This window comes from Mirounga leonina, unplaced genomic scaffold (genome assembly GCF_011800145.1).
Source record: "Mirounga leonina isolate KUSES-001 unplaced genomic scaffold, KU_Mleo_1.0 Mir_321, whole genome shotgun sequence".
In the NCBI taxonomy this organism is placed as follows: Eukaryota; Metazoa; Chordata; class Mammalia; order Carnivora; family Phocidae; genus Mirounga; species Mirounga leonina.
Window position 1 is genome coordinate 1,464,471 of NW_023270680.1, and position 26,196 is coordinate 1,490,666.

The following is a 26,196-nucleotide window of genomic DNA, read 5'->3' on the forward strand; positions in this document are numbered from 1 at the left end:
AAGGATGGACTGGGGATAAAATAGGTCATATTCTTAAGTATTTTAAAGTTTATTAGTGGCAAAATAAATTTGTTGAGGGCATATGGGTGTGAGAGTGTGAATGACAGAAATGTGATCCTGCGTAACTTGACTTGATTGCCCTTGGGACCACCATTGTTTTAAATTTCACGATATGGCCGAAAAGCAAACACTGGGCCTAGGAGGGCTGTTTGTCTGACCACTTCTTATTGTCTACGGACAGTCTGGTTCCCCCTGGACCCACAACAGAAGTAGCTCCTACCCCAGGACTTGTCCTTCATTAGGGTGACAATCCCAGGAGGCCCCATGAGGGTGAAGTGAGACGGAAGGACAGAAGACAGTATGCAGTGTGTTAATAAATGGACTGCTGCTGTAAGCAATGGGAACCAATCCTACTGGGGCCACTCCTGAGAGAACCTCAGTGTCCTCTCAGCTGAGGGGTAAGGAAGCTGGAGTGTTTACACACCAAATCCTGCCCTTCACTGGTCAAGGACTGCCCGGCCTGGCCCACATGCAGCCCAGCAGGCTCTGGCAGCCAGCAGACACCTCCAGAAGTGGGTTTTGGAAACTGCAGGTAAGCTAGAGGTGGCACAGGGTCCGTGAGCAGAGCACAGACAGCATCTGCCACCTCTGCTGTCCCTGCATCATGAAGAATATTAACGTCAATCTTAATTTCTTTGCAGGATCCTTTCTAAGCCCTTAAAAAGAATCTTTGTTAGGTAGGTTAATTTACAGTTAGTTTTAACTAAATTGGTAACATATAAATGAACATACCCACGAAAACATCAGTCAATTCTTTCCACTTTCCCCACAGGATACTTCAGATATGAATGCGACAGATGACCACCCGACACACAGATCAATGAGTGCACCAGAGTCAACTGAATATCAAATATTGTTGCAATTTCATCTTTTCTTAGATTAAAATGTATAAATAGAAGTTCTGAGATTTTCTTCCTCTCCACAATACATTACCTTGTGTACCTCTCGAGGTGCACGCTCCCCACTCTGGCCACCCCTTGGCCAAAGTACACAGAGCCTTGTCCAGCTCTCAGCTGGAAATAATTTGATTCATTTCATGGTATGGCTGGACTATTCTAAATGGCTAAGAACATACTAGTAACATACAGTTTTAGCATGTGTCTATCACTTAATGAGGAGATGAAAATTTCCAAACAATCTTCACAGAATTCCTTGAATGGGTATATTACTTCCCTGTGTTAAAAAAATGATAGAGACCCAACCAGAATGCAACTCCATCTTGGACTCATTCTAACTCAGATCAGAATGCTCTGACTTTCCAGTCTTTGGTGTGAAAGGCAGATGGGCAGGCTCCTTGTTTTCATCCCCTCTGCAGAAATAACAGCTCTACAGAACATTTTCCAAAGTCACAGCTTCCTAAAGGAGTTACATATGAGAAATCGGAAACGCATTTAAACTTTCCTGAACAATTAAGTACTTAACTAAATTCCAGAAACGTGACACAAAGTTATAAAAAAGTTCATTTTATTTAGGCTGCCATGTGTAGATTATTTATTTAGTTTTAAAACAAGCTTAATATACAGTTTATTACCACCAGTTTGATTTATCTTCAACAACCTAAGAAGAGAATAAAGTTCTACTGTACTAGTTTAAGAAATCTATTCTGGAAAAAAAAAAATTCCATTCTGTGTAGAAACATTTATATTAATTCTCCCAGAGTTTAAAGCTTTATAATCGAATCATTTTAGCCCATTAAGGACTTTTTAAATTTTGCATAATATCCTGAAAAACACTATTTTATGATACATATCAACAAAACTCAATGCCACTTTCTCCAATAATAAAAATATGCTTTTTTAAACTGTTACTTTTTAAATGACGTGAAACCAAAGAAAACTGGTTGCTGGTTTTAAAATCCTCTTGTTTGGAGAAAAATATTCTATGCCTTACTACTTGTTGCCATGCCTTACAGAGATAGGGTCTGTAGTCCGCATCTGCCTCACTCGGATGGTTCAAGGCAGAAGAAGGCCCTTCTGTCCGGTTTGTGGTTTTCTGCATTATACTTTGTGTTGTTGCAAAAAGAACCAAGCGATACTCATTTACGAGCTTCTCTAAGAACTGAGCACATTTCTTCAGGGTATACTCCTGTAGGTTAACACTTTCTCCTCCATTGACGCGGTCTATCCAGTAAAAAGCAGACAGGCTATCCAAGATCAAAAGGCAGAGGGAAGGGTGGCTACAAACCACGGTTTCTAGTGAGTACAGCGTGAGGAGCAGCTGGGTGTTACTACTGCAGTTCACCAGAAGCAACCTTCCGAGGCAGCATTTTACCATTTCTTCAGAACTCTGGGATAGTCTATGTTCGAGAATTGTAACCAGCCGAAGCATATCAAAGTGATAATCTGTGTCAATAAATAAGACTTCTACTTCCAGTCCCCCTTCCGATTTTGGGAGTATACATCGTGCTGTTAAATGATAAAGCATTTCTGTTTTTCCTGTTCCCTCTGGACCATGAAATTCAAGAATATCACCTGTGTAAAATGTAAAACTGTCAGTCAAAGTGGAGCAGCGCAGTAACGGCAGGCTACAGAACGAGTCTGCAACAATGTGTAAAAACACATTTACCGGAACGTCAAAGAAAAATCTAAATCCATTTGCCAAAACGGATCCACACAAGCAAATACAAATAAATAAGGAAATTAAATCATGAAATTTCACCTCTGAGGAAGGAGCTGGCTATTAATTAGCATCAAGAAAATGTGGAAAACGATGGCAAGGTTGAAAGGCACCCCAGGAAGTCTCCTGGGGAGGGGTCCACATGCACTCACACTGAAACTGGCGATAAGCTAAGAATAAAGTGCCAGACCTCTCATCTTTCAAAAATCTATTGATTACTACTATGGTACACAGCATTTCTCGTACCTGATTACCCACTAAACATTCTCTCCTTTTCCTTAAGTATAAAACCTCAATTTGGGGGGTGGGGGAAGGCAGTGCACCCAGTTGAAAAACTATTTTCCTTCGTATCCCTTGCAGAGAGGGGTCAGCAGGTATCACGGTTGTAGCCAATGAGACACGAGTGGATTGCTGCTGGGGGTTGCTAAGTTTTGCTTTCCTGGTACAGGGGCCACTTCTGCTCTGCCACGCCCCACTCTGGAGTGAGTATAAAAGGGACACCCTAAGTAGGGTGGGCCCTAAGAATGTGGAGCAGGCAGACAAGAGGTGCCCAAGACTTTGATGACACTACGGAAACCCACACAGCTATGCGGGGCCTGCCTCTCTACACTTGTGAGGTGAGGAAAATAAGCCTCTATCAGGAAAGCCCCTAGGCTGGACTTCGGTGACATGCGGTTGAAACAAGCCCTAATTAGAGTTTCTCGTGTTACTGGCATTACGGGCAGAACAATGCTTGGTTGTGCAGTTTGGTACGTTCAGAGCCTCAAGAGTCCACAGCTCTCAGGCCTAAATGCCAATAGCATCCCTCAACTGAAAACACCCCTCCACATTTCCAATATGCTATCACTTATTCTTTGCTATAAAAATTTCTTGAAATTGTGCCCAGCTGGAATGACATCTGCACTGTAAATTATTTTGCTAGCATTATAAGTGGAAGTAAACCACTCTGAACTTCAAAGACTCCAAATCTTTTTCTATATAGGTTCCAATAACTCTCTTCCAGTGAGGACAGCGCAAATTAAACACCTGGGTAAACTGTTCTGCCTCCAGAGCTCTTCAAAATCCACTCTGGACAGTGGCCTTCCAATTCTTGCTAGTTTGTTTCCATTTAATTTATGGCTGAACCACATAATTGGAAACACTGTGTTAAAAATGCAGATTCTTAGGCCCCAAGCACATTACATAGTCTGAGAATCCAGTTACTTTATTTCCTGTTATTACTAACAAACCATTGTAAACTGGAACGTTCACAAAGAATGTGTAAAAAATCTAGCATGTTACCACTATACCATATTTAAGGTACTGTAAAACTTCAAAGAGTTTCTACCATAATCTTACGTGCAATTCAAAATTTAAATAAAAACGATCACCCCACACCCCTCCCCCAAAAGATTCCAGACTCAAGAAGTAAAACTATTTTCACAATAACAATTGTTCACTGATGCTCTTGCTGAAAGTTAACATAGTAACTAAAAAACTATTCAAGCCAGATGTTCAGTTTATTCTCTCCTACATGATTAAGGAGCTAAGCTGAAATCCGCCCTTTACCTACAAGTAAGTCTTTTACTTCCCTATATTAGAGAAGGAGAAAAAACTACATGCATTAGATGAAACATTAACATAGAACAGATATTGATGGTAGTGAAGGAAAGCTGAAAACACAGTTTAGCAAGACTAATCTGAAAACAGTTTGCAGGACACAGTGAACCACACAGAAACACAGTGGGGAAACCAATCACCAGACTGCACCAGACCTTCCCTTCTTTCCCCAGAAAGAGGCCTATCAATAGCAACTAAGTTTTCTATCATACTTTACAAACGAAAAGAGACAACTTGATGATCTCTCATTTGATCCTAATAACAACACTCTGAGGTAAAAAGCAAACTTTATCACGTTCCATCATCACAGTTATCATGCTATATATTTTTTAAAGATTTTATTTATTTATTTGACAGAGAGAGAGCACAAGCAGGGGGAGCAGCAGAAGGAGAGGGAGAAACAGGCTCACCAAGCAGGGAGCCCGATACGGGGCTCAATCCCACGACCCTGGGATAATGGCCTGAGCCGAAGGCAGACGCTTAACGACTGAGCCACCCAGGCGCCTTCATGCTATATAATTTTTTAAAGATTTTTTTATTTTTAATTAATCTCTACACCCAACGTGGGGCTCAAACTTACAACCCTAAGATCAAGAGCCGCACACTCCACCGACCGAACCAGCCGGGCGGGCGCCCCTCATGCTGTATGATTTCTGACTATTTCATTTTATTTCCTGTATGCTCCTTTCAGGTTGGGACTTTACTATTCTATCTCCAGCACAAAACATAGTATCTTTCGAATGCACTTCATCAGATTACTTTCTTTTTGAGAACTTCTTGAGGGACATCTAAAAAATGAAAATGTAAGTCCTAAAGGTGAGGAGTAAAGGCTCCAAAGTGAACTCTGGAACATCGCATTTTGAAGACTTTATTTGAGAGAGATAGAATGAGAGAGAGAGCACGTGAGGCGGGGGTAGGGTCAGAGGGAGAAGCAGACTCCCTGCCAAGCAGGGAGCCCGATGCGGGACTTGATCCCGGGACTCCAGGATCATGACCTGAGCCGATGGCAGTCGCTTAACCAACTGAGCCACCCAGGCGCCCATGAACATCGCATTTTGAAAGGAAGCAAGTCTGATAGGGGAATCATAGGTAGGGGGTGCGACACTGGTCAGAGTCCAGCAGGTGCAAAGGCCCAGGACCAAGGCTGGAAACAAGAGACCGACACAGGAGACAAGCCAGAACAGGAACAAAGTGCCCAGTGAGTCCAGTGCCCTGACCACGGCCCCTGGCCCAAGGGGTGCTGACACTTGGGTTCTGTCAGCTCTTCAGCCCCTTCACATATTCAGAAGGTAAGGGTAAAGCTAAGGTAGCGTTGTAAAGGTTCTGTTCAGAGACAGGGTTGGAAGTACCCATGCAAATCAAATACATAAGGAAAGCAGGGATTTTTAATTCACATAATCACATAAATATCCTAACAAGAATTTAGCTTTCAAAATACTATGTTAGCTAGATGTCACAAAATAAAAATGGCTTACAACACTAGGATTTAAGATTCAAGACAGTTAATAAGAGTGCAGACATAATGATCTGAGAGTAAGCTACACAGAAACAGAGAACAGAAAGCTCAATTTGGTGGGTGAGAGTGAACGAAAAATTAAGAATAGAGGCCAAATTAAGAATACATTCACATTAGAGGAGTCAGCATGAAGACATATAAAAACAGAAATTTAATATAAAAATTAGGAGGAAAATGACACAGAGCATGAAAGGTTTCAAGAAAATGAAACAGTACTAAATAACATTAAATGCAGCACAAAATTTCTAAAAGTACAAAAATGGCCGGGGAGAGTTTGGGAACAGATCACTGAATCGGTCCTGGATAGTTACCTTAAAGCAGTAAATGTGTAGTTTGCAAAACCACTTTTTTTTCCTTTTTTTTTAAAGATTTTATTTATTTATTTGACAGAGACACAGCGAGAGAGGGAACACAAGCAGGAGGAGTGGGAGAGGGAGAAGCAGGCTTCCCGCTGAGCAGGGAGCCCGATACGGGGCTCGATCCCAGGACCCTGGGATCCTGACCTGAGCCGAAGGCAGCCGCTTAACAGACTGAGCCACCCAGGCGCCCCCAGCAAAACCACATTTAATATAAATATTATTTTATGAACCAAACTTCAAAATCAGATACTCAGAAAAGAGATGGAAGGGCTCTCCAGGGAGCACTCAGCATTCTTCCAAGAATCAGGCTGCAGCGAAGGCAGGGGGCACATGAGGAATTAGGGGGAAAATATGACGGTCTACATTCATTTAAAAAGTAAAAATATTCAACAACAGTTTTGTGAGGCTGGAGTCAAATGAAGACAACCGAAGGTAGGAGAAAGGCAACATACTCTGAAGTAAAAGGGAAGAGACTCCACAGGGAGACCGAACTACATGACACTGGCCAGAAAGTAAGTGTGAGCTATCTCTGGATATTTCTGGAATCCTCAGAATAGGAAAAAAATGAAAACCTAGCCAAATATTTTCTTGGAGAGAAGGTGGTGCTCATAAACATCTTTCAGCATAACTCAAAAGAGTAAGTCTCGAGCACTTGCTTACATGGTTTAACAAGGTTTGCTAAATCCATACATTACTAAGAAATAGATTATGTAGTATATGGATTCCTTAGATTCTTGGTTTGGCATGATTGAGATGAGGCAAAGCTTAAGGTGAAATCCTTGGTTAGATGATTAAGGGGTATATAAAAATACTCTTTCCCTTTTACAGATTAATAGCAAAGCAGTAAAAAGGTCATTTGTAACAACTGGGGAAATAAAATGTGCAAACTTGCATATTACACATAAATATTATCATTAAGGTCCCAGATTCTCTACAAATATGTTTAATGATCAACTGAAGTCAGTTTTGCTGATTTTATGAACATTTACTGTCTAATCATCACATCAAAAATCATATTCAAACATCATGTTCTACAGAGGGGCATAGTCCTTTTAGGGGTATTTGAAGTCACTATCTCAAATGTTTCTGATAGCTGTTGGAAAAGAAATCATACCCTTGTCCACTCAAAGTACTGGGTATGACAACTTGCAGTAAACCTCCCCCCCCACACACACACACACGCACACACCCCAAAAAACACCTCTACAGTTTGGCACTTGACAAATTAAACTAAATCAGAAAATCTGGATGGTTTGGCCTTGATAGTTGCTCTCACAAATAGAATGCTGTAAGGGATCTGGGTAACAGATTGTCAGAGTGAGTTTATGAATCTGAAGATCCTTCAAAATAAGGATAAAAAAGAAAAGCCAAAAAATACATCATCTTGGTACCAACCTACTAATTGTGTAACAATATGTTGAATTTGCAGATTACAATCATTACAGTATGGAAGAGGTAATGAATTGGTATATACTACTGAGTAACTACTACGGAAAAGCACTTAGAGATGTTTACAATGGCGTTAGAGCTTTCTATAATCCCTGAATGTCTTACTGCTTCAGTCTGAGCTTCCCCACAGTTTCTGATAAACTACTGTTGTTGATAAACAGTCCTTCTAATACGTCTTCAGTCTACTGCTCCCAGGAACACTCATCTAACCGGTTTTACAGCTAAAATATCGACAGTATTTATTAAATATTGAAATTAAGATGGTGTTAATCCAAACTAAGTAAACTTTTTTTGTTAGTGACTGAGCATGATGTTGTTTTTGGAGTTTCTACAAATGTAATATTCAAATGTATAAGCTGTGAACCCATGTTTCTGTGTCAGTTTCATAAGGTCCAACTTAATAATATCCTTTCTGATAGAATAGAAAGTTCAATCTTTTGTCTAACATGTTTGGTCAAAAGTTGTCTTTATTACTGATAGTTCAGAAAATTGTTTGCTAACAGATCTGCTTTATAAAAAATAGTACAAGGAATCTTCTAGGCTGCATGAAAGGACAGTAGAGAGTTACTTGAACCAAATGAGTTAATAAAAACCACAGGTAAATGCAACTACATAGGTAAATATGAAAGACAGTATATATTTATATTTGTAACTTTTTTCACTTATCTGACTTAAACAAATTAACTGAGTAATAATTTTTTATTTCTTTGTTATAATACATTTTCTTTGCTGTAATGGCTTTTTAATTTCCTGCATTAAGTCAATTTTAGAAGTGTTTATGGACATACAATGTATAGATACATAATTTGTAACAACATAAAGGAAGGGGGAGGAAATGGAGCTACCCAGTAGCCAAGTATTTAGAAAATATTGAAATTAAGATGGTATTATTAATCCAAATTAGATTGTTTTAAATTAAGATATTAATTGTGACCCTCAGAACAACCATTAGGAAAATAACTCAAGGGTGCCTGGGTGGCTCAGCTGGTTAAGCGTTTGCCTTCAGCTCAGGTCATGATCTCAGGGTCCTGGGATGGAGCCCCGTATCGGGCTCCCTGCTCCATGCATGGAGCCTGCTTCACCCTCTCCCTCTGCTGCTCCCCCTGCTTGTAATCTCTCTCTCTGTCAAATAAATCTTTTTTTTTTTTAAAGGAAAATAACTCAAAAAAATAAAGTAAAAGCAATGACCAGGAATAAAAATGGTACACTAGGAGCACCTGGGTGGCTCACTTGGATAACTCTTGCCTCTTGATTTCAGCTCAGGTCATGATCTCAGTGTTGTGAGATCAAGCCCATGTCGGGTGGGGCTCCGTGCTGGGTGTGGACTCTGCTTAAGATTCTCTCTCCCTCTCCTTCTGCCTCCCCCCCCCCCTTTAGCAAAATGGTACACTAGAAAATATTTAACACAAAAGAAGACAGTAAAGGAGGAATAGAGAAAAAAGATATAAAATGTATATAAAAGAGCAAAAGACAGTCATAAACTCATCTTATCAATAATTCATTAACTGTAAGTGGCTTAAACAGTCCAAACAAAAGGCAGAGATTGGCAGAATGGAATAAAAACACATGCTTCAACTACAGGCTATCTACCGCAGGTACACTTTACCACGGCACAAATAGACTGGGGACAAAAGGATGGAAAAAGACATGCCGTGCAAACAGTAACCAAAACAGCTGGTGTGACGATACCATCACCAAAGTATACTTTAAGACAATTGTTCTTAGAGACCAAGAAGGACATTTTTTTTCCCATCATGCTAACAGATGGCATAAAAGTTACCATTTTTAAGTGTACAGTTCAGTAGTGTTAAGTTACATTCACATTGCCGTAAAACAGCTCCAGAATTTTTCCATCATGCAAAACCCAAACTCTATACCCATTAAACAACAACTCCCCTTTTCACCTTTTCCCCCCAGCCCCGGCTACTACCATTCTACTTTCTGTTTCTATGAATTTGACTGCTATAGATACCTCGTAAGTGAAATCACAGTATTTTCCTTTTTGTGACTGGTTCATTTCACTTAGCATGTCCTCCCAGTTTATCCATGTAGTAGCATGACAGGATTTCCTTCCTTTTTAAGGCTGAATAATATTCCATTGTTTGCATATACCACATTTTGTTTATGCATTCATCTGTCAATGAACATCTGGGTTGCCCCCATCTCTTTGCTATTGTGAGTAGTGCTGCTATGAACACAGGAATGCAAATACCTCTTCAATACTCTGCTTTCAATTCTTCTGGAGATCTTCCCAGAAGTGGAATTGTTGGATCATATGGCAGTTTCTTTTTTTTTTTTTTTTTTTTTAAAGATTTTATTTATTTTGAGAGTGAGCGAGTGAGTGCACGCACGAGCAGGGGCAGGAACAGAGGGAGAAGGAGAGAAAGAATCTCAAGCAGACTCTGCACCAAACCCAGAGCCCAACCTGGGGCTCAATCTCATGACCCTGAGAGCATGACCTGAGCTGAAATCAAGAATCAGATGCTTAACCGACTGCACCATCCAGATGCCCCAATCATATGGCAGTTCTGTTTTTGATTTTTTGAGGAACCTTCATACTGTTTTTCATAGTGGCACCATTTTATATTCACATTAACAGTGCACAAGGGTTCCAATTTCTCTACAACCTCACCAACACTTGTTATTTTGTTTTTTACTGTTTCCATCCTAATGGGTGTTAGGTGACAAAGAAGGACATTTTATAATAATAAATTAATCAATCCATCAATAAGGTAAAATAATAAACTTATACATGCCCAACAGCACATGAAGCCCCAAAATATATGAAGCAAAACTGAGAAATAAAGGGAGAAATAAACAATTCAATAGTAATCGACAGAAACTTCAATACCCACTTTCAATACCAGATAGAACATTAGGCAGAAGATCCAACAAGGACAGGAGACTTAATGCTAAAAATCAACCAGAACTATAAAACATCAAGAAAACACTCAATCTAACTAGAGCAGAATATACATTCTTCTCAAGTGCACATAGAACATTCTTCAAGATAGACCATACGTTCAGCATAAAACAAATCTCAATCAGTTAAAAAGGTTGAATCACAGAAGACTGCTCTCTGATCAGAAAAGAATGAAAGCCGTAAATCTTGACCTTGGATTAGCCAATGGCCTCCTAGCTATGATACCAAAAGCATGAGCAATAAAAGATAAAACAGATAAATTGGACTTCATCAAAATTAATAACTTTGTGGGCACCTGGGTGGCTCAGTTGGTTAAGCGGCTGCTTTCGGCTCAGGTCATGATCCTGGAGTCCCGGGATCGAGTCCCACATCGGGCTCCCTGCTCAGCAGGGAGTCTGCTTCTCCCTCTGACCCTCCCCCCTCTCATGCTCTCTCTCGCTATCTCATTCTCTCTCTCAAATAAATAAAATCTTTAAAAAAAAATTAATAAGTTTGTGCTTCAATGGACACCATCAAGATAGTGAAAAGACAACCCACAGAATGGGAGAAAGTATTTGCAAATCATATTTGTTAAGGGACTTGTATCTAGAATATATAAAGGACTCTTACAACTCAGTAAGAAAAACACAACCCATTTCTTTAAATGGGCAAAAGATATGACATTTCTCCAAATTACATATACAAACTGCCAATAAGCACACACAAAGATGCCTAATATCATTAGCCATCAGGGAATGTAAATCAAAACCACAATGAGATTATCATTTCATACTCACTAGGAAGGCTATAAAAACACAGACAATGACATTTGTTTGCAGGATGTGGGAAAATTGGAACTATTCTACACTTCACCCCTGGTGGCAAGTAAAATGTGTAGCTGCTGAGGGAAACAGTCTAGCAGTTCCACAAAAGGTTAAACACAGTTGCCGCACAAACCTAACAGTCCCTCTCATGGGTATTACCCATGAGAACCGAAAACATATATCCACAGAAAAGCTTGTACACAAATAATCACAGCAGCGTTATCCGTAACAGCAAAAAGTAGAAACCCCAATGTCCATCAACTGATGAATGGATAAACAAAAAAGAGAGTATTACTCAACAAGAAACAGAACTACTGATACATGCCACAATAGAAAACTTGAAAAGATTATGCAAAGTAATAGAAGCCAGTCACAGAAGACCACATACTGTATAACTCAATTATATGAAATATACAGACAAGGCTATAGAGTCATCAAGTAGATTAGTGGCTGCCTAGGGCTGAGGGATGTGGGAGCAAACGGGGAGTGACCGCTAATAGGCACGGCTTTCTTTTTGGGGTGATGAAAATGTTCTAAAATCAATTGTGGTGATAGGTACATAAATGTGAATACTACAAATCATGAAATTGCACACTTAAAAGGGTGAATTATATCTCTACAGAGCTCTTCCACTAAAGAATAGAAAAACAGTGCCAGCACAGTACCTTTCTGTAAGTTCTCCTTAGTGTAGAAGCACTGCAGGGAACAAGTGGGCATGTCCTCTCCCTTCTACAGAAGTATTAACAGACAACGGGGTACCTAAGGACTTTCTTGTGATTCTCAAACTTCTAAAGAATTAAAAAATAAATTATAGTAACAAAACTCCCTCAAAAATACTGTGTCGGGATAAGAGAGGTCAGAATTTATTCTGAAGATTTACTGCAGATGAGCCAAACTTTATCTCATCTGACACAGATAATGAAGACTTAAAAGTGTTCTGCCATGATCTATTTCTCACTTTTTAATTTTACAGGTTAATCCATATAGCCGTTTGTTACGAGTATGTACATATAAATGAGTATGTTGGCAAAAAACATGTTTTATAAGCCTTAATGTATGACACTGTATTTTGGTTTGAGATTGTTTTTACCATGTACAGATGAATCTTCATCAGCAAACAGATATGGTTCTATTTCTTTCAAGGAACTTCTACCTTCAAGTCGGGCAAGGAGCTTGCAAAAGAAAAAAGAAAAACTCATTACCTAAAAATATAAAATCTTAGAAATCTACATTTACACAATTTTCCAAAAATCTATAAAAAAGACTAATTTAGTCTTGAGGATTTAGAAGAAATTATGAAGCAGGAAATACAATTTAGGAGAAAAATTATGTTCGTTTATTCAAAAAATATTTCCTTTTTTGTTTATGTATCAAATACTGATGGCATAAAATGAGTTCCTGCCCTCAGAAGAGCTGATAGTGTAGTTTGGGAGATAGGACCAAACTGCTAATTACAAAGTATTTACCTTTCTTATGTGTCCCAATTTTCTTTCTCATCATACTTAATACACTTACATCCACCAGCTTTTAATCTGTCTGCCTATTATATTGTCAATTCCTTATCTAGTAGTGGGAGGGGACAAAGGAAAACTGGAGAAAAACTGCCCTTGAAGAGCTCCCGCATGGATTTGTTGGGTGGACAGAGCTCAGGCATGACCACAGCCAGGGTGCAGAGGCTGTTACTTTGCATGTAGGTGAACTGTAAGCAGATTCACCTGCTAAAGCTTGCAGCACAAAACAGGCAGGAGATAAGTAAGTGCTAAGAGTGGAAGTCAGATCACAGAAGGCCCTACATGCCATGTTTAGGAGCTTATTCTCTGGTTTGCAGACAAGAGCAAGGGATTGTAAGCTATGTAGCGAGAAGCAGTCTAGAATAGTTTACTCAGTAGACAGTTGGGACTTCAGAACCAGACCTGCTAGCTCCCTTCTCTGGGCCTCAGGTCTCTCATCATTCAAGTGATAACAAACAGAATCTCCCCTCCCAAAGTTGTTGAGGATTCAGGGTATTAAAAAAAGTGCTTGACATGGAGTAAGCACTCTGTTAAGTACAGCACAAGCTACCATCATCTGCATTTCAAATAGATTATCTTGGTGGCTAGGAGGGTATGTATCTGAAAGTAAAACCAGATATGGAGAGTAGGCTGGAGTCTGTCACACTAATCTGGAGGAGGAATGCCCGCACCAAGACAAAAGTAGTTAGGATGACAGCAAGCAGAACTGCATGACTGACTTAAATGTCAATGAGGGACATGTAATCAAAGATATCAAAGCTGATTCTCAAGTTTCTGAGAAACCAGCACAGATCTGACCACCCCTCCATACAACAAAAGAGAAAAAGAGCGTATCACAAATGGGAACAAAAGCAGTCACTCTTTTTTTTTTTTTTTAACTGAAGGGAAAGTTTTGTAAAGATTTCCTGAAGTGATGAAAAGGTTCTATGCATTAATTTAGCAAATGTTTACTGAGTTTCTGTTACATACAATGCACCATGGCAGGTAAAATGTAGACTACAAAGATGAAAAAGATAACCTACCCTCAAAGAACTTGCTGTAACCGTCCTCTGGGAGATGATATTTTATTACAAAAGAAAGTAAAGCACTGCTCACTACACAAGAGACACAGCGCGCTGAGTTAGCGCAGACTGGGCAGGCGTATCCGAGGTTAAAACTCTCCTCCTAAGTATTCAGACACCATCTTTCTCGCTGAGTTGACACCTGAACTGACAGCGGACCAGTGGAGGCAGGTGAAAATGCTGGCCCAACCGCAGAAATGGCACCAAACTGTCCCAGCACACAGGGCATTCCTCACCACTCACAGAAAACACGCAAAACCAGTTTTTCATAAGAATGCCTTTGATGAGAAGGTTAAAAGTATTAGTTCTCTTAAATCATGACCCCCGAGTACTTTTTAAAATCATTGTGATGACACAGGACTCATACTAGCAGTAAAGAATTTAACCTTGATCAGAGAGGTCTGGCCTTTGCCCTTGGCCCCTAGGAGGTCATCTGCAAGTCTCCTGGAATATCTTGCCTGATCAAAGTGTCTTTGTTTACCAGGGAAACTTCCGCCACACCAGACAGTCTAACAGTGTGACTCAGGGTTGGGGCTTTGGATCAATTTGACCTCTGGTCTCAGGGGGGGCCAGAGAGTGAGGTCAGCTGCTTGGGCAGCTGACTGTGTCTACATGAGAGAGCCCCAAGAAGACGCTGGACACCAAAGTTCAGGGGAGCTTCTGTGGTTGGCAGACCATCACAAACTGTTGCTGGGAGAACTGAGCACCATCCACAACTCCACCAGGAGAGGACAACTGGAAGGTCTGCATTTGGAATTCTCCTGGACTTTGATCCATTACATCTCCTCCTCTGGCTGCTTTTAAATCTGCATCCTTTCCCTGCAGTAAACCATAACCATGAATATAACTGCTTTCAATAAGTTCTGTGAGTCCTTCTACTGAATTGCTATACCTGAAGGTGGTCCTGGGGAACCCCCAACTTGCAATCAATATCAGAGTTGAGTGTAGTCTTAGGTCTCTAACTCTGCAGTTTGTGTCTGAGGTAAAGTCAGCTCCGGGGGACGTCCCCAACTTCACACACAGATGAAGGACTTCTCCAAAATGAAATGCAATCATTTTGTTTTGCTTTGTTTTGTTTTCTCTAGGAAAAGCACTTGTGTTGAATATTTAAGTTGGATGCTTTTTTCAATTGGCTATCCTTTTATTTGAAAGAACGACTAAAAGACAAACTTTGATTATACAGACTTTGGTATGTGGCAGACATTTTGTTGAAAACAAAGAAAGTAAGCTTGTCACTTCAAGAAAACTGACAGTATTTGTTGCCAATGATAACATCTGAATTTTGGAAAACTCATCTGCCACTGTGACCTTGACAGCTTTCCAAAATTTAAGGTCCTTTTTGGTGAAGTCACCAGTGTTTTAATGAATGTGATTTTTAAAAATAATTATTTAACAAAACATGCCAATACTTGAAAGATTTGTGTAATTCAGTGAACCAGTATCTCCAAATGACCAATGCATGATGTTAAATCAGTCCTGGTTAAAATATTCACTCCAAGTGTTAGACCAATCAATGATTTTAACATACGAAAAAAAATCACTGATATAATTTTATATTCTACGTTGCAATTAACTTTTAGGAAACTACTATCTTGTCAAGTTTTGGTACAGAATCAAAGAAAACCCACAATTATCTAAAAACACCTTCAAATACTCCTCCTTTTTCCAACTATATGTATCTGTGAAAGGCCAGGGAGTCTTCATGTACTTTAACCAGAACATACAGTAATAGACTGAATGCAGAAGAGATGAGAACCCAGTCAAGTTCTATTCAACCAGACCTTAAAGAGATCTGCAAATATGTAAAACAGTGTCACTCCTCACATTTTTTGTTTAGGGAAATATAACTATTTTTCATTAAAATATTTATGGTAATAATCAAAGGGGTTATAATTGTCACTTGTATATGAATGTAAATATTTAAAATTCTAAATTTGTCATGCAGCTTTCTCTCTTGAGCTCGCCCGCTCTGGAGATCTTGCGAGTGTATTTTTCGCTTTAATAACCTTCTGGCTTCTGCTATTCAATAAATAGATATAACCCACATAAACAAAAGCTCTTTTGGTGACAGATACTAACTGCACTTATTATGGTGATCATTTAGCAACATAAATATCAAATCATGATGTACACCTGAAACTAATATTATGTTTTAACTACTATACCACCAAAAAAAAAAACCTCCACAAAAAAATGCACAAAAGCTCTTTAAAATCCTCAATAATTTTTAAATGTGTAATGCACTCCTAAAGCCAAAAAGTATGAGAACCACTGAGTTAGAAGATGGAGAGTCCAGCTTGAAGGACAAGAAAGAAACTTGCATGGACAAGATAGAACACATACAATGACTTTAAAATGTTTTAAAAAGCATGTATACAAATAACTATCCTCATCAGAATGATTAACTTAGGAAGTTACTCCAACTGTTTACTCTTATTATCACTCCTCAAAATATTTTAGAATTCTCTACTGTGAGAATTCCTGGTAAGAAAAGTATTCAAGAAAGCTTTATATTGGCATGACATTTGGACAGAGATGGTATTACTCCTCTTACCAAACTGGCTAAGTTAGCCAGTTTGCATCTGATTTTCCACTATTATTAAAAAATCAAATTCATTTTCAAAGGATGAAAACTTTCCACTATTGAGAATATTCAAAATGATGTTTTACAATGCCAAAGCAGAGTCTGTTTCTCTTTCAAATAAATAAATAGTAAAATCTTTAAAAGAAAAAAAAAGGGGGCGCCTGGGTGGCTCAGTCATTAAGCGTCTGCCTTCCGCTCAGGTCATGATCCCAGGTTCCTGGGATCGAGCCCCGCTCCCTGCTCTGCAGGAGGCCTGCTTCTCCCTCTCCCACTCCCCCTGCTTGTGTTCCCTCTCTCGCTGTGTCTGTCAAATAAATAAAATCTTAAAAAAAAAAAAGAAAGAAAAGAAAGAAAATACCCTAAAAGTCTGACATAACCTATTATAGAAATTAAAATTAATGATGTCCAGATTTAAGGAATGAACTGAAAGAAGCCAGGTATAATCAATCTGGAGTTTCTGAAGGGCAGAAAAGAGTTTGTTAAAAGGAACCCAAGTAAGTTCTGCTAGACAAGACAGTTTAATTCTTTTAGGGAAGATTAACACACTGGACAATCTGAGCTTGGTGATGGATTTCTCTTGAGTCTCTCAGCAATCTTTCTGAGGCCAAATTTCCTATTTAGAAAAGAAGGCACAGTGGACATAACAATTTTAGCCTATTTGGCAGTTTCACTAATATTGTTAATTAATAGATTTTACATTTGGTTTTTAAATCAGTATCTGCTAGGTTTTATCATAACAATAGTCATCAACTAACAGCTACTATTTGTGCTTACTGTGGTATCAGCAGTACATAATTTATATACATTATACCTTTTAACTGTTACATTAACTCTATTTGTTATCATTCTATTGTTCAGTTGAGAAAACTAGTGGATGCCAGAGCCAAGATTTAAGAGATCTTTTCTGGCTCCCAAAGCCTGGAGTTCTGGGCTCCACTACCTCAGAGTCAGCACCACCGAGACTAATCAAGTCTGAGTACACAGATGAAACGGTTTTTGGACCTACTATGCTGCCGATCAAACCGGTCCAAGATCCTGTCCAGGCAATTACCTGGCCTCTTTCAACCATCTCTGTTAGTACTCCCTCCAACAGCAACAAGGAGCCCTAAATGTTTCAACAGCAGCATTACTGCCATAACAAGTATATAATCTGCCAAGGGGGTAATACTCTATTGTATAGATATCCACTGGTAAACATTTCAGCCAAGTCAAGTGTATCCCAGGAACTGAGTGAGGTGCTAGGGATTCACAGATGTAGCAGACACAGTTCCTATCTTCAAAGAATTTAAGAAGGGAGAGTCAGGAGGTTACAAAAATGCAATAAAGTACTGTAGCTGCTACAAGAGAAATCAGGCAGGGTGCTGGAAGGTGTGGGAACCTAACGCCATCTTGGACAAATCACGTGGAGGACCAGTCAGTGACCTGGGACCTCCTGGAGCACAGCACCCCTCCCAACATTCTTTCCTTTTGTTTAACCACACCCTTAGGTACACCCTTAGGGCATAACATCCTTGACCTGCCCTGGAGACCTGACTATGACACACAGCCATTAAACATTCTCCTCTTGGGTGGTCCCACAGCAGTACTCCCAACCTCCGGGCAAGAAAGGCCCCGTCTTGTCTTAAGGGAGGTGGGGTTGGGAAGATTTACTCATCTTGAGGCGGCCCGGAGACAGGCTCAGTCAATAAGTCCCCTTCACAAGCCATTTCACATCAAGCTGGACTTGTCAGCCTTTCTGTTCAGTCTCAGGGTCAGTTCTAATTTGTGGGAGGCACCCTTAATTTTGAATGAGAGATTTAGTATATAGTTCTTTTAAATACATACAAAATGTGCCTTGACAGAGAAATGCTTTTTTTCTTTCTACAGGGAATGTCCTTTGCCTATTCTCTCATTTAAATTTCTAAGGCCAAGACTATTGAACAAACAATAATATACATTCTTCAAGGCCACCTCCTTCCATGAAACTATTACTGTACTTAACACATTACATCCCTCATCTGGATGTAAAAGCTCAAAAGGAAAAGAATCTTATCTTGGCTCACAATGGACTCCAAAACGCTTTTGTTTGGCAGAAACTCAGTAGCTCCCTGTTAAATTAAAGGTAAACAGGGCATAAGTAGGCAGACTTGGGAAGGATGGAGAGTGTAAAGAACCTCAAACTATTTTGATTTTCATGTTTGGACAGTCTGCAAACTTCTACCAAAAGTCCTGAGTATTCATGTCGAAATTCTTCATACTAACAAAAGTCCATTTCCAATGCAACTGTATACCTTCAACACCTAGTTAAGTAGAATACCTACCATACAGATGTTTTTAAAAACCATTTAGTTATGGAAAAGCTTACACAAGAGCAGAAAGACGAACTTAAAGATCAAACCAACCAGAAATGAATGGCATTAAGGTAAATATATACACATACATAATATATAGCTCATTTGGATAAAGGCTCATTTCCCCTGACCTTTTGTAAATAAATCTGTCTGCAGATGGACCCCAGCAGCAGGGCTGCAAACCAGTTAAGTATAAAAGGCTACTCAAAGGGGCTTCTGGGTGCTTCAGTCAGTTAAGCATCTGCCTTTGGCTTGGATCATGATCCCAGGGTCCTGGGATGGAGCCCCACATCAGGCTCCCTGCTCAGCTTCTCCCTCTGCCTCTCCCCTCAGTTTGTGCTCTCTCTCAAATAAATAAATAAAATCTTAAAAAAAAAAAATAAGCTACCTAAAGAAGCAAACATTCTAAACAAAATATTCCCACCCCTGCCCCATAACAAGCCTGGATTTCACACCTACAAAATGAACACAATTCTTAGTTTTACTACTCATATGCAGAGGAAATTCACGCCAAAACATGTTAACTATAACACAGGGATATAAGCGAGGAGCTGGAATAAGGAAGCAAGGGAAAGCAGCAGCTAGGTGAATATGTATGTGATTGATGCAAAATTTGGATCTCATGGTAGTTCCATAAATTAGAGGACCAATTCCCCTTCACATGGGAAATTAGGCTCCTCTGCCACTCTGAAAATTCAACTGTCCCTTCAGGGCAGAGTACTAGGCCTGGCTCTTCAATCAAGCTGGAAGAACTAATGCTTTTATAAAAGCAATCATCCTGTAAGAGGAAAAGGAAAAATAGATAAAGTAAAGCAAAAACTACTATATATACACCTGACAATTTAAGCAGCATGAATTTCTTTTTTTAAAGTTTTCAATTCCAGTTAACATATAGTGTTATATTAGCTTCAGGAGTACAATACAGTAACTCAACACTTCCATACATCACCCTGTGCTCATCAGGGCAAGTGCACTCCTTAATCCCCAACACCTGTTTCACCCATCCCCCCTCCTCCCCTCTGGTAAACATCAAGTTTGTTCCCTATAGTTAAGAGTCTGTGTCTTGGTTTGTCTCGCTCTTATTTTTTTCCTCTTTAAGATTTTATTCATTTGAGAGAAAGAGAGCATGAGCTGGAGGGTGGGGAGGGAGAGAGGACAAGCAGACTCCCAGCAGAGCAGGGAGCACAATGTAGGACTCGATCCCAGGACCCTGGGATCAAGACCTGAGCTGAAGTCAGACGCTTAACGACTGAGCCACCCAGACGCCCGTTTATTTCTTAAATTCTTAAATGAATGCAATCATATGGTATTTGTCTTTCTCTGACTTATTTCACTTAGCGTAGTACTCTCTAGCTCTATCCATATCACTGCAAATGGCAAGATTTCATCCTTTTTTATGGCAGAATAATATTCCATTGTATGTATATACCCCCTCTTCTTTCTCCATTCATCAATCGATGGATATCTGGGTTGCTTCAATATCTTGGCTATTGTAAATAATGCTGCTATAAACACTGTATCCCTTTGAATTAGTGTTCTTGTACTCTTTGGGTAAAATACTCAGGAGTGCAACTGCTAGATCATAAGGTAGCTCTAGTGTTTTTTAAGATTTTATTTATTTGACAGAGAGAGACACAGCAAGAGATGGAACGCAAGGAGGGGGAGTGGGAGAGGGAGAAGCAGGCTTCCCGCGGAGCAGGGAGCCCGATGTGGGGCTCGATCCCAGGACCCTGGGACCATGACCTGAGCGGAAGGCAGACGCTTAACAACTGAGCCACCCAGGCGCCCCCCCAACATTTTCTTTAATGTACAGAATTTATTTATTTATTTAAGATTTTTTTAAAAATTTATTTATTTGACAAAGAGAGACACAGCGAAAGAGGGAACACAAGCAGGGGGAGTGAGAGAGGGAGAAACAGGCTTCCCGCGGAGCAGGGAGCCCGATGTGGGGCTCGATCCCAGGACCCTGGGACCATGACCTGAGCGGAAGGCAGACGCTTAACAACTGAGCCACCCAGGCGCCCCTAAGGTAGCTCTAGTTTTAACTTTTTAAGGACCCTCCATGCTGTTTTCCATAGCGGCTGCATTCCCACCAACAGTGCACAAAGGTTCCTTTTTCTCCACATCCTGGTCAACACCAGTTGTTTTTTATATTGCTGATTTTTGCCATTCTGAAGGTGTGTAAGCAGCATTAATTTCTAGCAGAATTTGTAAGGACTAAATTTTAAATTTATGATATCCCACAAAAGTAATTCCATTAAACGCATTCTTCAGATTTCATCAGGAAGTTATATCAAACTGCTTCAAATTTTCATTTAGATAAAACAAATATAGGGGCACCCGGGTGGCTCAGTCGATTAAGTGTCCAACTCTTGATTTCGGCTCAGATCATAATCTCAGGGTCGTGAGATCAAGCCCCACATCGGGCTCCAATGGAGTCAGCTTGAGATTCTCTCCCTCTGCCCCTCTCCCCACTCGCTCGCTCTCCCTCTCAAATAAACAAAATCTTTAAAAAAATCAAATATATGCACAGTCCCAGAAAGAAACAGAAAGCACAAAATCAAAATTACAGGAGCTTAACGTTGGCAGAACACTTATTCTCACCTTGCATGTAAGGAACTCTGCTGGAGAAATATTTCTGGCATATTCTCCTATCCTCTCATTCTCTCTTCCCCAGGGAAGATTTTCTAATGGGTTATTTTAAGAGCAGGTACTAGACACCCCCTTCCTCCCTCCCAACGGCTTTCCTACAGGAAGTACACTTTCTCCTGTGTTCCTATACTTCAGTCTAAAAGGAGTGCACTCAGAAATGAGCATTTGGCAACATAAGTTGGCTGATAACCTAGACAAGAGAACTTTTAGTGGTACAGTGGGAGACCGAAGCCTGATCACCATGGGCTAAAGAATGAATGGGAGATAAGTGAGGCACAGAGCACAAACTCTTTGCTGTGCTGAGGAGTAAAGGAATGGGGCTGGGTGGGGCGTTGACATCTAGGGAGGTTTTCTGCTTCGCGGTTATTGTTTTATGTTAGGATACCAACGGAAATGACTGGTGGAAAATAAGACTAAAAATGCAGAAGACAGGGACGCGTGGATGGCTCAGTCGGTTAAGGGTGCTGGGATCAAGTCCCGCATTGGGCTCCTTGCTCAGCAGGTAGCCTGCTTCTCCTTTGCCGCTCCCCCTGCTTGTGCTCTCTCTCTGACAAATTAAAAAAAAAAATGCAGAAGACAGAAAAATGACCATAGGAGTGGGAACATCTGTAGCAGTGAGGTCCTTTGAGAAGGAATGGGATGGAAAAAATCCGTATCATAAGTGGAGAAGTTGCACTTTTTTTTTTTTTTAAGATTTTATTTATTTATTTGAGAGAGAGCCCCCGCTTGAGTGCCCACGCAGGGGGAGGAGCAGAGAGGGAGGGAGAAAGAATCTCAAGCTGACTCCCAGCTGTACCCAGAGCCCAAGGTGCCCAAGGTGGGGGGTGGGCCCCCCTTCAGCCCCCCCCAAGGCCCTCCAACCCCCCGCGCCTCCCCTTGATCTCACGATCCTGAGATCATGACCTGAGCCAAAACCAAGAGTCAGATGCTTAACCGACTGAGCCACCCAGTCGCCTCGAAGTTGCAGTTTCTTTTCTTTTTTAAAAGATTTTATTTGAGAGAGAGAGAGAGAGTGAGTAAGAGAGAGAGAGAGAGCATGAGAGGAGGGAGGGTCAGAGGGAGAAGCAGACTCCCCACTGACCGATTCCGGGACTTCAGGATCATGACCTGAGTCGAAGGCAGTCGCTCAACTGACTGAGCCACCCAGGCACCCTCGAAGTTGCAGTTTCTTAGAAGCAAAAATATTTATTCTATTTTAAGGAGGAAATTCAGAGAAAAATCAGTGCATATATTATCAAGATAGACTTCATGAAAAAGCAGGAATTGCTGTATTAATATCTGATAAAGCATACTTCAGAGGAAAGAAAATTCCTAGAGACGAAGAGGGACATTACAGAATGAATAATAAAAGGATCAATCCACCAAAAAAGACATATGATCCTAAATGTGTACATATCAATCAGAGCCTCAAAATACAAGAAGCAAAACTAATTAATACAGGTGAAAGGAGAAATAAACAAACCCACAATTATAGCTGGGACGTTAACAGTCACCACTCAGCAACGGACAGACTTACAACAGAAAATCATTAAGGATACAGAAGATCTGAACACACAAGATCTGACTCATGTATATAAATCACTGTACCCAACAGCAAATATACATTTTTTTCAAGTGCCCATGGAACATTCATCAAGACAGATCACATCCAGGGCCATAAAACCTCAACAAATTCAAAAGAACTGAAATCATACAGAGTACGTTCTCTGACAATGATGGACACAAACTAGAAATGAGTAACAGAAAGACAACAGGAAAAATTAAGGGAGTTCCCATGAAATTTTTTTTTTCCAATGTCGCATGAAGAAAGGCAAACGAGGGGAGAGGGAAGAGAAGATATGAAATTTATCCACTAAAGAAACAATTACTGAGTGCCAGCTGTGGACTAAATATTGTTCTAATCACTGGCACTAAAGGAGTAAACTCAACAGACAACAAAATCTGCTCTCATGACCTTTAAATCGATATAAACTGTCAGCTGTGCTAAGAAGAATAAACAGGATAAAAGAATAAAGATTAACAGTAGACAAGGTAAAAAAAAACAGGTTATTTTATTGTAAACTGTAGTCAAATGCTGGTCTTTAAATCAAGGGTTCATTATTAAGTTTTCCCCTTGCTACCTGGCCTACCATAATTCCATCTCTAGAATATGTTAAAAGAAAGTATTTTTTGCAACTTTATTTTCTTGGAAGACCCTGTATGAAATGTCTTTTCCCTCCTACTCGCAAAAGGTGGGAATAGTTAGCTGCTTTTTGAAGTTGTAATTCTCATGAATTAAAAATTTAAGGTAGGGGCGCCTGGGTGGCTCAGTCGGTTAAGCGACTGCCTTCGTTCGGCTCAGGTCATGATCCTGGAGTCCCGGGATCAAGTCCCACATCGGGCTCCCTGCTCGGCAGGGAGTCTGCTTCTCCCTCTGACCCTCCCCCCTCTCATGTGCTCTCTCTCTCTCAAATAAATAAATAAAATCTATAATTAAAAAAAAATTTAAGGTAGTTTGTTTCTTGGGCTAGCTTTTGACTTCAGGTATCTTCCTCAACACAGTGCCTCCAAGTAGAATCCATAAAGTACTGTAGCATAATGTGCAAAGGAAGAAAATTGTGTCCAAACAAATTAAGCACTAGCCATTGAGCGCCCAAAAGCACTTAAAGGAAGAGTTTCACTTAGCTGGTTTTCTTAACAAAAAGGAGAAAAAATAAAGAAGCACCTATTGCCCAGCTTCTTGTTCCCCTCCAACCCTCTGTACTCCAAAGTAGTATGAGCCAGGCAATCTGGCTTAGGGTCTCCACGCAGACACGGCAGGCCAAGGATACGTTGCTAAATTTTTTGTTCAATGATTTGGCTGTGTTAGGCTCCCTTTTTTTTTTTTTTTTTAAGATTTTATTTATTTATTAGAGAGAGAGAGAGCGCGCGTAAGCAGGGGGAGCGGCAAGCAGAGGGACACACACACACACACACACCGACCCCTGGCAGAGAGCCCGACGGGGGCTCGATCCCAGGAACCTGGGATCATGACCTGAGCCTAAGGCAGACGCTTAACCGGCTGAGCCACCCAGGGACCCCAGGGCTCCCATTTTTTAGATACTAGGCTTGTTCTGACTGCAAAAGTTATCTATGTTTAACCTTGGTTTCAAACGATCATCTAAGTAAGTAAGGTTTTAACTGTAGTGGTTCTTATACATGCAGTAGCTCTACTCTTAAGGAGCAAGGGTTGGTAAACTATGGCCAGCAGGTCAAATCCAAAAGTTTAAAAATAATTTAACACAGCCATGCTGATTTGTTCACCTCTCTATGGATGCCTTCACATTAGAACTGCAAGGTTAAGGAGTTCTGACAGAGACCCCCTGGCCTGCAAAGCCTAAATACGATCCCGCCCTTCACAGGAAAAGTTTGTTGACTTAAAGAGTACTGTTTCTCCGCCGCCTGGGTGGCTCAGTCGGTTGGGCATCTGCCTTCGGCTCAGGTCATGATCCCAGATCTCTGGGATGGAGCCCCATGTCGGGCTCCCTGCTCAATGGGGAGCCTGCTTCTCCCTCTGCCTCTCCCCTCCACCTGTTCCCTCTCCCAAATAAATAAATAAGATCTTATTTAAAAAAAAAAAAGAGTATTGCTTCTCTCCCTCATCTGTATGAGAGATCCTTCCTAATCCACCCCGGCCTATTTCTCAGTGCTCACTGCCCAACTCCACTTTCCCTCACTAGCTGTGTTCCAACTATTCAGAACTACCTGCAGTTCCCCTAAATAAGCCGTGCTCTTTAGGCAGAACCCACGTTAATTGCTATTCTCTTTGACTGCCACCCCCTCCTTGCCAAGGAGAACCTCACATGGTTCTTTTAAAACCCAGTCATCTGCTCCTCCTAACTAGATGCCTGCCCCTCTGTTGGGCAGCATGCTTTCCTACACATACTGCAATTTTTAGGTCGGACTCCCTGACTAGCTCTTCAATGGCAGAAGTTGTTTCTTTTGTTTCTCACTCCAATTCCTTAACCAGTGGAACCAGTGGGTGACACGCTGTAAGTACCTGAAACTTCCTGGTTCAATTCCTGAATAAATTCTTGCAGGATGTCAAATAGCTGGCGTGTTTTTTGAGGTACTTAAGCTGGAAATGCAAGCTGGGAGAGCGAGGGCTTGAAGCATAAGCAGAGATGTAGAGGCTAGAGGGAGAAGGGGAGGCAACCTACTCAAATACTGCCTGTCCTGGCTAAACGTCTGTCAATTCTCCAACTGGCAATCCCTCCCTCTTCCTCGCTTCTGTTGCCTGGCTTACCGTTTCTAACCGCAGTTAACGTGTGACAGATTCGGACCGTCAGCCTAGCGATCAGAGATCAGGAACCGCACACCTATGTGCACGCGGTGGGGGGGAGCCTGCCTCCGCCTCCGCTCTGCGCGCGCGCGTTAGCCTGCCCATCTCAGAAAGCTCCCAGGTACTGGGGGCCGGCTCCGGGTGCGAAGGCAGGAGGGGTCGGCGGGGGGCCGCAGTCCAGGGCGGCTCGCCTACCCTCCGCCGAGCGCCCCGCGCGCCCCGGGCCAAGGCACCCGCCCCACCTCCCCGCCGTCCCGGCTCCCTCGCCCGCCCACCGCCCTGTTCCCATCTCTCCCGCTCCCGTCCAGACTCGGCGGCTCTCACCTCTGTCCCGGACTCGGCCCTGCGGAAGTCACTACACATCGCCCCGGAGGCTGGGCGAACCACACACTCAACTTTCCCGCCACTGGCGCCATTTACCGCGAGCGGAGGA

The 26,196-nt window shown here is 41.1% G+C and overlaps 1 protein-coding gene across 1 annotated transcript; it reads right to left on the bottom strand.

The window, feature by feature from the left end:
* Positions 1–1,507: 1,507 nt before the first annotated feature.
* Positions 1,508–26,196, bottom strand: XRCC2 (X-ray repair cross complementing 2). Its single transcript, XM_035029850.1, has 3 exons — positions 26,088–26,196; positions 12,416–12,497; positions 1,508–2,531 (listed from the first exon to the last, which is right to left on the bottom strand). The coding sequence occupies exons 1-3, from the start codon at positions 26,124–26,126 to the stop codon at positions 1,810–1,812; spliced, it is 843 nt and encodes a 280-aa protein (XP_034885741.1). The 5' UTR covers positions 26,127–26,196; the 3' UTR covers positions 1,508–1,809.

Excerpts from the sequence above, each read along its gene's own strand:
- XRCC2 (XM_035029850.1), bottom strand. The coding sequence starts at position 26,126 with ATGTGTAGTGACTTCCGCAGGGCCGAGTCCGGGACAGAG. Across the intron at positions 12,498-26,087 it reads GGGCCGAGTCCGGGACAGAG|CTCCTTGCCCGACTTGAAGG; the intron begins GTGAGAGCCGCC and ends TTCTTTTGCAAG. Across the intron at positions 2,532-12,415 it reads TGAAGATTCATCTGTACATG|GTGATATTCTTGAATTTCAT; the intron begins GTAAAAACAATC and ends CATTTTACACAG.